The 16,063-nt window shown below is 36.8% G+C and overlaps 3 protein-coding genes and 1 non-coding gene across 4 annotated transcripts; 1 reads left to right on the top strand and 3 right to left on the bottom strand.

The window, feature by feature from the left end:
- Positions 1-93: 93 nt before the first annotated feature.
- Positions 94-9,361, bottom strand: LOC135598957 (uncharacterized). Its single transcript, XM_065093522.1, has 5 exons — positions 9,002-9,361; positions 4,023-4,228; positions 2,764-2,862; positions 1,351-1,424; positions 94-559 (listed from the first exon to the last, which is right to left on the bottom strand). Exons 1-5 carry the CDS (start codon positions 9,321-9,323, stop codon positions 337-339), a joined length of 924 nt encoding a protein of 307 aa, XP_064949594.1. The 5' UTR covers positions 9,324-9,361; the 3' UTR covers positions 94-336.
- A 586-nt stretch (positions 9,362-9,947) lies between these two features.
- Positions 9,948-12,510, bottom strand: LOC103980726 (protein LEAD-SENSITIVE 1). Its single transcript, XM_065079692.1, has 3 exons — positions 12,477-12,510; positions 10,271-10,476; positions 9,948-10,172 (listed from the first exon to the last, which is right to left on the bottom strand). Exons 1-3 carry the CDS (start codon positions 12,508-12,510, stop codon positions 9,948-9,950), a joined length of 465 nt encoding a protein of 154 aa, XP_064935764.1.
- On the bottom strand, positions 10,939-11,012 carry TRNAV-AAC (transfer RNA valine (anticodon AAC)). Its single transcript has one exon. It is a non-coding gene; the product is annotated as a tRNA-Val (tRNA).
- A 2,220-nt stretch (positions 12,511-14,730) lies between the features above and the next one.
- On the top strand, positions 14,731-15,589 carry LOC103979223 (uncharacterized). The gene has a single exon (XM_009395292.3). The coding sequence runs from the start codon at positions 14,805-14,807 to the stop codon at positions 15,480-15,482; it is 678 nt and encodes a 225-aa protein (XP_009393567.2). The 5' UTR covers positions 14,731-14,804; the 3' UTR covers positions 15,483-15,589.
- The last annotated feature ends 474 nt before the right edge of the window (positions 15,590-16,063 follow it).

Below are 16,063 nucleotides of genomic sequence, written 5' to 3'. Positions count from 1 at the left end.
ATGATTGATTTAAAAAGCATACACAATATATACTGTAATAGAGGATGAGTTACTTGAAATCTCAACTTGGAATGGTACAAAGTGCAATGCAGATAAATACAAGCTACCAAATTGATTGAAATTTTATACGTAACTCTGGAATGGTACAATTGCTTGCAACCATAGTATTAAGCTGCACACAGTGCATGGAATGGTACCAGACAACACAAATATGGATTACCAAGAAGTTACACAAAAGGCATAATTGAAACTTCTTGGAGATTTGTTTCTTGAAGTAATGATTTAGTAGGTTCGAGTGTGAGAAGATGAACATATCACCTCTGACACCTTCGACTGTTATAGCTCCAAGGACTCCACAACCCTTCGAGCTTGGATTTGTAGAGCAGTTTGTCTCTGCTCTGGATCCAGAGTTGATCCGAACTGGCTTGCTGCCCAAATCAGAGATGCACACTTCTCTCCTAAGCTTCGTCGCATTTCATCGGGTATGTTTGCCAAGGGAGAGTTCTCGGTCTGGTTGACATACCCAACTAGTAGCAGCAGAAACTCCCCACATTTCAACCTGCATCAAGATGTGGAGATGAGTCGTGTAAGCCTACCTAGAAGCTAAATCTCTTGATGTTATAAAGAGCTCCTTACATATACTGATCGAAGGTTCTTTTTCTTCATAGATGAAATAAGTTTCATGAACCAACCTAAATGCTAAACTTCATTTCTCTTTATTTACTGTTCTCTTACTAGTCTTTTAGAACATTGAAAGACATGGTTCTTCCTTCTTCTACTCCCTCGAACCACCCGTCAAATTTGCTCCAAATCTTCTTTACCATCTCCGACTTACCCTTGATCCTCTGTCATAGTTTCTCTACCATTCCAGCATTTCAACCAGACCTTAGTCAGCAACAACAAATGATTTATCAGATCCTAGCTACAGTCCCAAGACTCCAACATCACTCTTTTGATCCCTCATCTTTCTATCCTCTCAAATATGTCAAAAACACCAACATAAACCCTTGAAGATCCAACCTAACCACACACTGAAAATTAAAGGGCTACTAATTTTATGTTCTAACATATTTGTGAAACATGCATAAAAAGAATAAACACATAAAACCCAATAACTGAATCATTTACATTGAAAACATCTTGAAATTGTAGTCACCTGCTACGGTCATGATGACAATGTTCAAGAATGATGGATATAAAAACCTGATTTTAAATGCTTGCATACTTTACCAAGAATCACAGGCGTTCTAACCTTGGAGATAAAATTAGAGAAATTGAACACATGTAACAAATGAGAAATTCAGTGAGAACAAGACAATAAACCATAAACTGAGGTGAAAACAAACTAACCTTATGTTTTCATCTGCTTGCTCATCCTTAATAAGATCTGTGACGTTCTCAATTGCATGACATTCCCGAAAATCCTGGGATAAAAAAGTTCAACAAAATGGGATAACTTTATCCATAAACGGGATTGAAGATATGTTAAAAGAATATCATTCATAAGAAACTTTAAACATGATGGTTGTCCTACAGGTGACGCTTGACCTTTCTCTATACAACTCTAGGTTCAAAAAGACCCACTATAACTAAATCACAGTTGTCCTTTTGGAATATGTTACTATGATACACCAAAGGACAATGAATGCCACCAGCCTACAAAGGACCATGGGGAAGCAAAATATGCCCTGCATGTAGTATCGTACTGTGCCATGCTTTGTATTTGAGAATTGTACTTGCATTTGAGCCAGAAACTTAGCAGCGAGATAAACATCATACATCATACCACATAGATTGCCACATTATAACATATAAATTATTATTAATTAGCTTCCTTCTCAAGAGTGGCAAAATTTGCATGCTTACCAATAGCCATAACATAGCTCACATGGTACAATCAGACAGAAATTCATGACTTTAAAGAAAAAAACTTTTTAGCTTCCTAGTGTGATAAAATTCTAGAATACAAAGGATGCACAAAGCAATATAGCAGGGAAATACAAACTAATTTGGCAATCACTTCATAAAGTGGATTTTCCATCAAGGTTGTGGAACTGTTACTTTCTTCTAAAGTTGCTGTAAATTGAATTGTTCCAAGTTTTTCATTCATTTCAATCTAAAGAAAGGTGACAACCCAGGGACAGGGAAGCACTTAGAAGTAAACAATTCAAGAAGATACAGTGACATCAATATCAACAGAATATTCGGTCCATTTCATTGAGGTTCAAACATATTGAGTTGACATATGAATGATAAATATCACAAAAGACGAGAGCACAAAATAAAAAAAAAGGATGCTTTTTGGTGAGACTAACTGAAATGAGAAAATTGATTCAGTATTGTTGGCCTCCAAAAGCCTTTAGAGAAGTAAACTAAATGCATAGGAATGACAAGGCATCTAAAATAATCAAGGAAACAAAGAGTGACAAAAAATCATAACATCAATTGTAGCTTAGTCATCACAATTACACTGACAACATAAAACAAATGGAGCAATTTTACTTATTAGGCAAGATTACCGAAAGATTTCCTTCAATGCAAGTATATGAAACACAAGAAATTCAAAAGGCAAGATCCAAAGATCATGTGCCACATCATGTTAGCCAAGCTTAGCATTGCATGTAGTCTGGTTTTACCATGATAATTTAACATGGATTGGACTATAGGGTATTAGGGATTATTCTTCCTAACCAGGACCAACAGTAGGGGAAAATTGAACCTGAACCCTTCCAAGGGAGAGGGGGAGAGAGAGGAATAGCATACCATCTGATTGGATGAAGAATCCAACACTAATGATATTAAAGCATCCAAGCATGCACCTTGCTCAGTGGTTCCTCGAGTAGATAGTATGTTAGTTAACACCTGCAATCACATTGTTCTTAGCCTTTTACAAGCATTAATATTGTCTTTGTTAAGAAGAACATTTTCATGAACAAATAACATCAATAAGTAGATAAGCAAAAAAATTCAATACTCCTACGCAAAGTAGGTTTTTAGATGTCTATTAAATAGAGCATAGAAGCAACATGATAATTTTCTCCTTAATAACTTGGACAAATCCTCTAATAATTGTCAAAAAAGATAGCATAGTCAAGATGTTGAGTATACCGAAAACAATAGAATATGTAGTGACTTGCATATCCAATAGAATGCAGGATGTCATCCTGATACAGCTAAATTACTAAAAAAAACCTTGTATCAATACCAAATATTTGAAATTTCTTCATTTTGTTGTAAGTAAATAACTATAAGCCTAGAAAGACAACACCACAAAAGAAAAAAGACCTAGGTCAAAGATTTAATTTTTGGAATAATGTTTTATGACTAGGAAGCTGTTGAGCAATGTTTCCTCCAATTATGTAAGAGGATGGTATGATTGATCATATTCTTTCAGTAAAAATTTGCTTCTCTGGAAGCTTGATAGAATGAACAATCAAAAGCAGAAAAAAAATTAGATTATATTTCAAACACAAGATAAAAAGCAAAATGTAGCAACTCCAGATGCAGAGACTGCAATCTTACTTGGACAAAGACAAAACAAATACCAGTAGCATATGTATCTGGGAGCAAAAAGAGCAACCAAAAGATGGAAAATAGCAGTTCTTGATTGTTACTGTTCATAGCAAATTCCAAGCACCAGACAAACTTCATTGGAACTTCCTATAACTTGGATTAGTAGTCACCACTTAGCAGCAGCACAAAGGTCATAAGTGCTTCCACAATTAGGTTAGGATAAATAAGGTTCACATTTTATTTCTCATAACTTTACATGGAAAAGTAGAAAATACATCATATAGCTATGGGCACATAGCTATATCTAACTACACATACATGCATGAACCAAAATTATTGTAAGACAACATCACAAGTTAGCAACCACTGTCTAGCATGCACTGCACAGTGATCATGATGATATAGATGCATGAGGTAATCAATTCTTGTATATCTATGAAAGAAACTCTCTCTCTCTCTCTCTCTATTTAGAAGTGGATATAAAATGTCTTACATGAGACTCTATGTACCTCGATTGCCTTATGCTTGTGAGCTAAAGCTGCACTGCCACTATGAAGCAAACAGCATCCTTCCAAAACTCTAAGAGCAATAGCAACTTCAGAATCTGTTGCAGGACTAACTATCTTCATAGGTTCCACTCCAAATATATGACTCAAACTCACAACAGGGTTGTCCTTTGATTGCTGCAACGAATTCTGAAAGAGAACAGGAACCACTGCCACAGAAAAAATAATGTGAATCAGCTAAATCCATTTTTTCTAGATATGTTTTCTGTAAAGAATTAACAATATTTGACATTAAAATTCTGCAGCCAGTAATCTTCTCCAGTAAGGCTAACACATGCCCAGAGATATCCTAGTTATCACAAGATAAGAATGCACATACAGATTCAAAATCAGAACAATAACAACAGAGTAATACTGTAATAGTATATCACTATATTGTTCATATTATTTTTATTATAAACTGCATGGTTGTCAAACAACTGCTGCCACAAGAAGATTTTCTCATTTGATGCTGCGTAGAACAAGATCTTCTGAATTTGCAAAAACTTCTCCAGACTCTCATGTTCGTGTACTAAAAAATTCTAGCCCAATCTGCTACCAGCACTTTCTGATTTGGAAGGCCCAAGGTTTATTGAGCACTCACATAGTGAAATCTATCACCTGCATATAAGTAATTCTTTTTCTCAAGAGAGATATGTTCTTTTAGCTTATTTACTATATGATAGGGATAAACTAGATTCATCCTGATTGGGTATTGGAAAATTCAGATCCATATTTGCTTTTAATATATCAGAAAGACATTAATGGATCTTGTATATCATAACCATGTTTATTTAAAATGGATACATGTATGAATCAAATGGACAAGGGATATACGGATTGAAAAGGATTTAGAGTGCATATAGATGTAAATTGCACAGGTATGGTATGTTAATCAACAAACACAATTCAGGCACGAACTCAAATCTATCAATCATACTTCTTGCACAGGAATTCTTCAAAGAGAATATCATGACAAAATAACAACGAGAAGAAGAGAGTAGACCATATCATGAAACAGCAGGAAACCCATTTTTGGATAACTATATGGCTGCTGATGAGAAAATTTACTAGTATATATTTCTATTTTAATCCCACATACCCATCTCACATCCACATTTATCGTCGTTAATCTTTCTCATATGATCTTTCTTAATTTTGTATATTTGTGAGATTGCCCAATTTTAATATGATCCTGCCAACCTAGGTCAGGAACAACCTGTCAAACCTTGAAACTCAACTTTTTAGAGGGTCATGTGAACTTGGTTGAGTTTAACCAATTTCGATCAGGTCCTTTCAATTACAGTTGATATGGCAAATCTCAATGCTTCAGGACATTTGATATCTCTATTGGGTTTCAGTCATTCTCCAAAGACTAATTTTATCAGTTCCAAACTAGTATTACCAGTTTGTACTAGATTTCAACTAGTTCCTGCTATCCTTCATCAATTTTTTTAAACCCATTTGATTCGTAAGCATTTAAAGAAATGTGAACTGACTATCCAATTTAGCCAGTGATCTAGGCCATACCAAATCTAAATTCTGCACATCATCATGAACCTAATATGATCCTTTGAACCCAATCAACTGTCAAATATTACATACCATAATGCATACCCAGCCACACATGGGCCTCTTTTTTAGGTTCAAATGACAAAAGTATGAAGAATTGCATAAGAACATGCAAAGTTCTGATGCAAATTTAGTCTTCATGAGGACCTATCACACAGAAATAAATGGAAACTTCTGTACTTTCCATAGGCATATTTCATTCCTAATCTTTCATTGTCTCCACACTACATCATTAGTAGAATATTCAAATTCTATGATATATCATAAACTTCAATGGTATTTCAATAACTTTTGCTTAACATATCCAAATCCTTCAACTATTACTTTCTATGTTCATGCTTGTCTTCCAGAAGAGGGTCACACCTGCTTTTATTTATTGAGTGATTTCATGTGTTTAATTAGGGACTTCATAGACAATATTAATCTATGCTCAAGATCTAGATCAAAGATCACTTGTAGATTGGCATGGCTTAGAATGTCTTGTTGTGATAGAAAGGTATCAACACGTGTTGAGTAGAGCTTTGGTGGTGTCGACACATAAATGACGACAACAAACACAAAACACAGTAATTTCCTGACTATTTGGGATAGTACCAAAGATTACAATTTCAATCTGTACCGGTGTGCCGAAGCCTGCTCGGTACAATACATACCAAGGCGAAACCGACGGTATGCAAGGGCATACCGACGATACGCCTAAAATCATTTTAAAAAACTTTCAAAAATACCTGAAAATAGAAAAAAAGTTAGATTAGGGTTTTTAAGTTAGAAATAAATATAAATTTAGTATAATTTTAGCAAAAATAATGTAAATTAGAAAAGAATAGTGTCACATATCTTTTTCAAACTTTAAGGAATAGCTTTGTGGTACGTTCCGGATCATCCTTCTGTTAATAACCTTAAGTATCTAATTTTGAAAAAATGTCTAATTTGACCTATAAAGATTTGACCTATTAAAGATTTGCCCTATTCAAAAAAATGCATGAAATATAAAGATTTGACCTATTAAGTGTCTAACTTAAAAAAAACCAATATTAAACACACTAATCACAATATTAAAGAACTTAATTACTCCCTAATTAATACTATTTTATCATAAAAAAACATATTAAACATTAAGTCATACACTATATAGAATAGGCTTAATAATCACATAAATTAATAAAAATCTAGAAAGAGAATACATACATCTTGACTAGAGTGTTCTTCCTTTTAATCCTCCTAAATTAACATGCTAAATTTGATCCAATCCACAAATCGTAGTTTTGTTAAGTTTAGGAGAGTAAAAATATGAGAACAAGAAAGAGATAGTGAAAAAGAGTTTGAGAGAGCTTAAGAGATTGAGAGAGTGGAAGTAAGTTGAAAGAGAGGGGAGAAAAGGGTTTAAAAACTCTTTTCTAAGCCTCAAATGGTCAAATTGACCATTTGAAATAGGGCAATCTCAGCCCTTGATCAGTAACAATCGAAATCCAACCGTTACCGATGGGTACAAGTCGGATTTTCATCGTTACCGCCCAATACAGACCCTATATCACCCGATATAAGGTCAAGTGACCAGTACCGCCTGGTAGAGGGCGGTCCACATACCAATATCCTATCGAACCGATATACACACCCGTACCAAAACCTTGGATAGTACATGGATTTTTCCCACAATTAAGCTTTTTTAGGACGATATGACCAGTAAACTAAGGGCAGACAAATATCTTTATAATTTTGATAAGGCTTTCTTATGTCTTCTTCTACCTCTCTTCACAAGACTAATCCCAATCAACTCATCTCATGTAACTAAAGAACATATACGTGTACCTTGAACATGTCAATACCATCTTCATGAATGTCAACGTTCCATATTTTATCTATGCATCAGTATAGTGTCATATGACAATTTACGATGGCAACTATGTTTAATATGATGTGCTTAATCTTGATCACTAACACTACAAAACCTCAGTCAAAAGTCACATGGTTCAATTCTTGCAATCTAAGGTGAGGCTACGATCCCTTATCCTTCTACCCATTGAAGCTCATGCTGATATATTAACATCCTTCCATTTGTAAATCTTCAAAACCAGTTAAGTGTTATATCTTATTTTGCAAGAACCTTTTTTCTTAAACGATGTCTTTTCTTCTTAGTAACTTGATCATAAATATCATGATGCCTGATTTCTACTATTTAATGACAGGTTCCTGATCATAGTCTTCGCAATGATAGTCATCTCCTCCTACCTTCTTTGAAATAGAATAGACTCTAATATCTTTCCTGATCATTTCTGCTATTTGATGCCAGGTTCCTGATCATAGTCTTCTCAATGACAGCCATTTCCTCCTACATTCTTTGAAATAGAGTAGGCTCTAATATCTTTCTTTACAAGCTCAAACATTTCAACAATTTTCCATCATTCATTCACAATTTTCTATCACTCTAGCAGCTCCTAAATTTTTCTTGATATATCTCTGATTTGACCACAAGTGTCTAAATGCATTCACAAAGCTAAAATAATCTGTTTGTTTAAATTTTGGACCTCCTTGTATTTCATGGGTCTAATTCTATTTGAAATTTGTTATCGATGGTATTGAAAACTAACATAAACAACTCTTAATTTCTTTCCTTATGTGGTTATTATGATGAACAGTTATTACACAGTAGAACAGAAGGATAAAAGCCTCTCATGCCTTACACTGGATTTATGGGTTGTACTTTTCTGGATGGCCCATTAGGATCGAACATACAGGATAATTGACCTGTTGCAATTGGTCTATAAGGATCTCACATCCCAATTCCATGACCATATATACCTGTTTCATGAAATGCACCAAAGCCAAAGTAACCCATTGGAGAAGATAAATAAGCTCCGAAAGATCCAGATACAATTTGCTCCATTTATAGCAGAGAAATTCAAGATCTATATACAACTGATGCCGCAGGCTGTCCCACATTTTATACATTAATCCTTTTGCACAACAGGATAGAAACCAATCATTATGCTTTACTTTTAACATGATAGCACTAGCGTCTCCATTTCATCTGGTCATTCCTCAAATAGATCTCATTTGGAATGCGCTTAATGCCTACACAATGTAACCCTACGAATATCATCACCTTCATCTATGACTAGTGTAGAAGCAATTGTCTCCAGTGTAAATTCATAATTACTTGTCGCTTCTTGTCAAGTTTCGAGTCAGACATTATACCTTCGATCGGTAGACTTTTTCCTCTTCCTTCGTATGCTTAATAAAACTTTGATTTCCATAATAAGTCCAGAAATCAAATAACATAACATCGTCGATTATAGCTCATAAGGTGTATGCATCAGGATCGGAACCCTAGATAGCTGCGATTCACAAAGAGAGACATCAAAAGGGCGGACCTCGGAGTTCGGGAATGGTTTGGGAGTGACGGAAAAGGCGGATGGACTCGTCGGAGCCGGCGATGGATCTGAAGAACTTGAGGAGGTTCCGAAGGCCTCTGGTCCGGAGGAAGGAGAAGTCGGCCATGGCGTCGCGGAGGCCGGAGCGGAGGGCCAGCGTCACGTCCCGGTAAAGCCTCCGACGGTTCATGGCGGAGACCAGCTCCTCCACCGCCGCCTCGTCCGCCGGCGCGATCGGCGGATGCGGAGGCGGGGGGCCCGACCCCGACTCCGCCTCCTCCCGGTGGGCGCTGCTGCCCTCCGCCTCCTTCATCCGACTCATAGTTGCGGTTCTGTTCCGCCAATTCCCAGAATCCCATTTCGGCTCCTCTTAAGAGTTCGACCTTCCTTCCGATTCGACCCGGCCGGTTCCGTGAACCGGCCGATTCAAATGAACCGATCCACCGGAACCTCTTACATGAATCTTTTATCGCAACGAAGTTAAGAAAAATTAAATTTTTATTTATATTTTTTTATTAAAATCTTTTTATTTTTAAAATTAATTATTATTTCAACGGCTTTACTTTCAAAAATTATATTATGACTTATAGAAATAAAATATTTAATCTCATTTCTCCTTATCTTATTAACGAAAATATCGTATGATTTATCACTGAATACGTATTGATTTTATCTCGTATTTTCATCGACATAATCGATAAGTTAAAAGAGAAATAAAATTAAATATTTTACTTTCATAAATATAAAAAATATAAAGATCAAAATACTAAAATTAATTAATTATATAAGATGACATATAATTAATTTTTTTTATATTTATAGATCAATTCAAGTTTATAATGGATTTAAATAGGAATAAACATCTCATTTAACCACATAATTGATGAGATAAAAGAAAAGCCAGTCAATGAGCACAGCAGTGTGATGAGCTGCAAAGCAGCAGTCATCACCGTCCTCTGTCTTCCTCCTCAATGGATGGTACTTTCCCCGAACCACCAGAAACGTTGCCGACTAATCTCTCGTTGGAGCTCCTGCAACCCATGGTTGCAGCCAAGTCGTCCACCGCCACCTTCATCACATCCTTCCTCACTCCTATATCAGTGATGTATCGGCCTGCACAATACGCCCCGGCAGTGACGGCGGCCATGCCCACAGGCCCCGCCGCCAGCAGCTTGAACGGCGTCGAGAACAGAGCAGCCAGAGGAACACCAAGGAACGACGCCGCCTGCCCGCGGTGCACGTGCCGCCGCGGAGTTTGGCGAGGAAGACCGAGGGCGGGACTCCGTACTCGAAGCGGTAGAGGGCGCCGTTGCCGAGGAAGCAATCCAAGCGGCAGAGGATGACTCCACTGTCGGGTTGGCGGAATCCGCAGTCAGGGAAGGTTGGGCAGATTGCAGAAGCTGCCGAGCTCGAACCGAAAGAAGCATCCTTCTTGCGGGTGAAGTGAACCACTTTGCTTCCTCCGACATGAATGCCTGCATGATTGAGTTGCTTGTGATGATTAGAAGAGAGGATTAGGTAGTTAGGTAGTCCTTTGACAAGAATTAAATGGGGTTCTGATGTGATATCACACCAAACACTGCAGTGCAATCCAACTAACCTCCACCTTTAGGTCACAAGTAATAAAATGAAAACAAATTATAAAAATCATTTTTCCACCATTATGTAAAAAAAAAGAAAATACAACAAATAAAAAATCATTTTAGCAAAAAATATATACTAAATTAGGAATAAGAAAATAAAATATCACCTTTAGATTAAAGATAAAAATAAAATCAAACAAATTTGAATATTTGTTTTTGCACCATTAGCTTAAAAATAAGGAAGTAAAAACAAATTAAAAATAATTATAACAAATTAGATATAAGAAAATAAAAAATAAGATTTTAAAAACTATTTTCCACGTTTAGATTAAAATTAAGAACTATAAAGTTAGATGGCGTCGCCCGGACTCGAACCGGAGACCTTCAGTGTGTTAGACTGACGTGATAACGAACTACACCACGACACCTTGTTGTATGTGTTCTCCAGGGTTTATAAATATACTAATTAAATTTCTTACTGGAATCTTTATTTCAGAATTTATCGGACTATATATATACGTGTGTGTGAAATGAGAGAGATCATCTGCCCCAACTATTCATCGAATGGTTTCGGTATTTGCTTAGATAAAAATCTTAAAATCTATATGGATTATTCAAACATATTGTTTGAAAGATATGGTTAATGTCTCAATCAGTTTAATATGATTTTAACTAGGAATATCTAAGGTATGATCGAGATCTTTTGAAATATAAATGTCAAACTCTTTCGATACTACATGCGCAGAAGGTGAATGTTATCACAAATGGTAAAACTGATCCTCCCTTCAAAACTGTGTTAAAAGTGAGTTTTTATACATAATTATATAATGATAAAATATTATGTCGAGAGATAACCGTTAACCGCCTCTAACAAATTGTCTGTGTCCTTTTGTTACCAATGCGGCAGGTCTTATCTCCCCTATGATAACTTAATCATCACATGAAAGTCATGTGTTTAATGATAATTGATATATAATAATCCTTGGTCACCCATCAACCATCATTTCTAAACCTAATGATATAGGATAATGTCAACGAAAATTAAAATTTTAGAAATAATTTTATTTTATTTTATTTATAAAAGATAAGTAGTGGAAAGGAGTTTTGATCTCCGAATTTACCATCAACAATCAAGTCTTTTACTATATAAACTATTTAATATATTAAAAAATATGAGATAAGATTTTAAATCCTCATATTTTCATAAGTGGATTTAGATAATCAAACAAATTAATCAATTTGTTAATAAATGTGGTCCAAATAATTTTTGAACATAAGATGTTTTGCTTTGACATCACCTTAATCAAGAATATTCTTTATTAATATAATATTTTTCCAATGATATAATCTTAAATTTTTTAAATTAATATCATTGCATCTATAAGTTAAAACTAGTAGATGAGATATATTATAATTTATATTCTTAAAAGTATGACTTATGAAAAATTGAGTTCTACTAAGACATAAAGCTAACTTTAGTCGATTGTGAATATTAAAATTATTAAAAATATTTATATACATGAGATAAAAAAAATATTCTAAGTTGATAGTCTCATATCAAAAGAGTCATATTACATATATTACATTAGCTTATAATATTTTGTGTTGAATTGATGATAGTCTAACCTCATATATATTTACAATGGTTAGAATAACTTGAACTAGAAATTACAAAATTTATGACAAAAGTGAGATTATATTTCTAATTGGATTGGATTTTTTTTCTTCTAATTACAAAATGTCTGTGAATCAAATATCAAAATATCAAAGGTGAGACCAAAGTGAAGACATCCTATGGTCATAGCCCTCACCAGATTCATCCTCTCCACTAAAGTAAATGCTATTAAGGTGTAGTGAGCTATTGCAAAGATTTGAATTTGAGAGTCACTTACAAGGAATGGTTTGAAGCTTATCAGAAGTTTCCATGGCCACTGATAATGCTTCAATTTGGCATTAAATTGTGAAGGATGGTGTACTTTATGATACAAGTAATGGAACCAATTAAAGTCAAGCAAAATGCACAAAAAGCAGCCCTTCCATCTGATCATTGCAATGTGACTTTGAAGCTGATATACAAGGAATCAGTTCTAATGTGCCATCGCATTTATGTGTTACTTACATAAGCGAATGAAATCAATTCCCCAAAAAATTAGAGTTTGACAAATAAAAAGACTTCAATGGTCAAATTTATTTTCCATAAACTTCAGTTTTTTTTGTGATAAATTGGTGAATCAATATGTTACTATAAAGGATTGGTTAGTCTGACTGATAAGGATTTGATAGATTATCACTTACTATAATATATATTTTTTAAATTATCGTAAGGTTTAAGATTCGAATCCTATATATATATATATATATATATATAGTATGTTAATAATAGTTAAGAATAAGTCAAGGAGGAGAGGAGGAGAGTGACTCTAAATCATTTTATTTTTAATTTTTTGCTATTTTTGCCGTGTGCAAATCTTGTCAAGATTGAGAAGTTGGATTCAAAAGATGGGATGTTCCTTCTTAAGATATGAAAATATATGCTTTAATTATGATGAATATTTGCAAATAGTTATTTAGGATGCATTTGGTTCAAGAATATTGATCTATATAAAATAATGTATTATATTTAAGAAAAAAATCTAAAAATTATCCCTATAGTTAGATGACCTAAGTGAAGAGAATAATCAGTTTGTCAATCATAATAATTTTTTATTTATCCTAATGATATTAGTTTTATTAATAAAAATATTAAAATAAATAAATTTAACATTCTGATGGTGATGAACGATGGCATTGCTGACGCTGATGTGACGTAGTTGTTGAGTGACCCTTTCATCGCTTTGTATCTATGTCGGTGCTTCCTCGCCACGTAATTGAAGTTTACTATCGAAGTCATCATGGAGATTCGTCGTCTATCAAAGCAAGACTCAAAGATGCGCCACTCCCCCCACATCGATGTCGACATTGTGCCTCTCCTTGTCGCCCGTCTTGTCAACCACCGCCACTTATCTATGGCCCAAGAGAATGCCGCCACTACTCTCCTCAACCTCTCCATCTTCGCCCGTGCGGTGCTCATGTGCACCTTGAGCATCCTTGATACCCTCATTATCGCTCTTCACCTCCTCTCCCTTGTTGCTTCTCAACACGTCGCCACATTCTACAACAATGTCTCTGTCTTGCTCTTCTCAATCGCGCTCACCCCGATGTCACCACTGGCCAGAGGAAAGTTTGCCACCTTCGCTCCCTCTACATCCATGACGTCCCCCACCACTCTTTGTTAGGTTCAGCAACGTAGTCGTAGCATTTTCTCTTACCCTCCTACTCCCCTCAACCACCATATCTATTAGGACATTGATGTCATCCATTGTAAGGGCTCTGGCCAACGACAATAGTAGGGTGAGCGTGAGGGGGAAGAGTAAAACGGAGATGTTACTATAAAGGGTTGCAGTAATGTACTAGGCAACAACAAGGAAGAGGAGGTAGAGGGCGATAGTGAGAGCATTGAGGATGTTCAAGGTGTACATGAATGCCTTGCAGGTAGAGATGAGAAGGTTGAGGAGGGCATCAGCGACATTCTCTTAGGTCGCGAATGAATGGTGGTGTGGTGGTTAAGGAGGCGAGAGACATGGAGGGACATGCCATTAGCACTGGTGAGGGAGTCACACATCTCTAAGTCTTGCTTCAAGATGAATCTCCATGATGGCTTCGATAGTGGACTTTGATTCTATAGTGATGGAGCGCTGACGCAGATGCAGAACGATGAAATGATTGCTTTACAATTTCATTAACGTCGGTGTGAGCGACACCACCATCCGCCACCACCAGAATATTAAATTTATCTTTTTATCTTTTATTTTTATATATTTATTGATAAAACTATAAATTGACTTAAATGTTTCACTTTGTAATTATAGAAATACCAATGTAACTTCTTAAAGTATAGGGACTAGGATTATGAAGACGATCGACTATAAGGGTGTAACCATCCATCACTTATTCTTTATATTTATATATTTTTTAACTCTTCCCATAAAAGAATAATATTTAAAATTATTATTAATATTTTCATTAGTTGATATGATTTCCTTCTCCTTGTGGTCACTTGTCCACGTCTCTCATCCTCGTCCATATATTTACTCCCCAACCCCAGCCATCACCACCAACCTCGAACGGGAGATGGAGAACCAAAGCCAAATCTAATTCCACTCCCAAATCCCCCAATTCCAATGGAGACGCTCTCCACTCCCGTCTCCTCCATCAAAGCCATCCCTTTGTTCCCCACTGCCGCCACCCCCAATAACCTACTCAGGCCCTCGACCAACCCCTCCTCCCTCCCGATCCCTGCCTTCACCAACCTATCCGCCAGAGCCCGACCTCAATCCCACCACCACCAAGCCAAATCCGTCCTCCGCCTCTCCCCCTCACCGCCCCGGCACCGCCCTACCCCGCTCGGCACCCCGCGCCGCATCCACCGTGCGGCCTCCACCGGCTACGCCGCGGCCCTCCTCGACGTCGCCCGGTGCGAGGGCGCGCTCGCGGCCGCGGAGCGGGACCTCCGGCGGCTCGTGCGGGGGGTCCGGCCGGTGCTGGCGGACCCAGGGCTGGACGAGGCGGCCAAGGGGGAGGTGGTGAGGGGGGTGGCGGAGGGCGGCGGGTTTTACCGTCACGTGGTGGCGCTGGTGCGGATGCTGGTGGGGAAGGGGAGGGCGGGGCTGGTGGAGGAGGTGATGGAGCAGTTCGTGCGGCTGTGCGACGAGCTGAGCGGGACGCGCGTGGTGGTGGTGATGTCGGAGGAGGGGAAGAAGATGGAGGAGCAGCGGCTGAGGGGGATCGCCCAAGAGGTCCACCAGGCGACCGGCGCGCCCAAGGTGAGGGTGAGACACCTGCACAGGTTTGCTGATTGACCTATATATACTTTATATGTCGAAAGGAATGGGAGGAGGCAGATCTCTCCGTTACTTTTTATTTTTATTTTTTGTTACAATAAATACCAAATGGCACTCTTTCTATCTCTCTTCTTCTGTGCAGTGGCAATTCTTTTTTGCATGAACATTATGCAATTTATTTGTAGAAAATATAAATTGACGGCACAACAAACAAGCAGACTTACTTCATTGATCATTTGAAAAAAGTAATGTATTCTTAATAAATTAAAATCATTAAATAAACATTTGTTTATAATTTTTAGTAAGATCTTCTGACATCTCTCTTACCATATATTCAAAGCATCTCCTGAGCATATGTATTCATAGTATCTTATGCTATGATATGCTTTATTGACTAACTACGCATATCTACATTCATAGTGTATCTACCATCCCTCCTTCCTTATTTTATGCATTAAGATGATCGCTGAAAAGAAGATACTACTCCTTGCCAGATTGGTTTTGTGCACTCCACGACATGCATCATTTTCCACGTTTTAATGTACCGAGAGATGACATGAAAAAAACATGATAAACTAGTTTCACAAGAAACACGAGAC

This window comes from Musa acuminata, chromosome BXJ1-1, assembly GCF_036884655.1.
Source record: "Musa acuminata AAA Group cultivar baxijiao chromosome BXJ1-1, Cavendish_Baxijiao_AAA, whole genome shotgun sequence".
NCBI classification, from domain to species: domain Eukaryota; kingdom Viridiplantae; phylum Streptophyta; class Magnoliopsida; order Zingiberales; family Musaceae; genus Musa; species Musa acuminata.
The sequence above is the reverse complement of the archived record's forward strand: the minus strand, read 5'-3'. Positions and strand labels throughout refer to the sequence as shown.

Coding starts and splice junctions, on each gene's coding strand:
- LOC103980726 (XM_065079692.1), bottom strand. CDS start 12,510: ATGGAAACTTCTGATAAGCTTCAAACCATTCCTT. Junction 10,477..12,476: donor TAAGCTTCAAACCATTCCTT/GTAAGTGACTCT, acceptor TCAATCATGCAG/GCATTCATGTCGGAGGAAGC. Junction 10,173..10,270: donor AGTACGGAGTCCCGCCCTCG/GTCTTCCTCGCC, acceptor ACGCCGTTCAAG/CTGCTGGCGGCGGGGCCTGT.
- LOC103979223 (XM_009395292.3), top strand. CDS start 14,805: ATGGAGACGCTCTCCACTCCCGTCTCCTCCATCAAAGCCATCCCTTTG.
- LOC135598957 (XM_065093522.1), bottom strand. CDS start 9,323: ATGAGTCGGATGAAGGAGGCGGAGGGCAGCAGCGCCCACCGGGAGGAG. Junction 2,863..4,022: donor ACAAGCATAAGGCAATCGAG/GTACATAGAGTC, acceptor ATGTGATTGCAG/GTGTTAACTAACATACTATC. Junction 560..1,350: donor CAAGCAGATGAAAACATAAG/GTTAGTTTGTTT, acceptor ATCTTGATGCAG/GTTGAAATGTGGGGAGTTTC.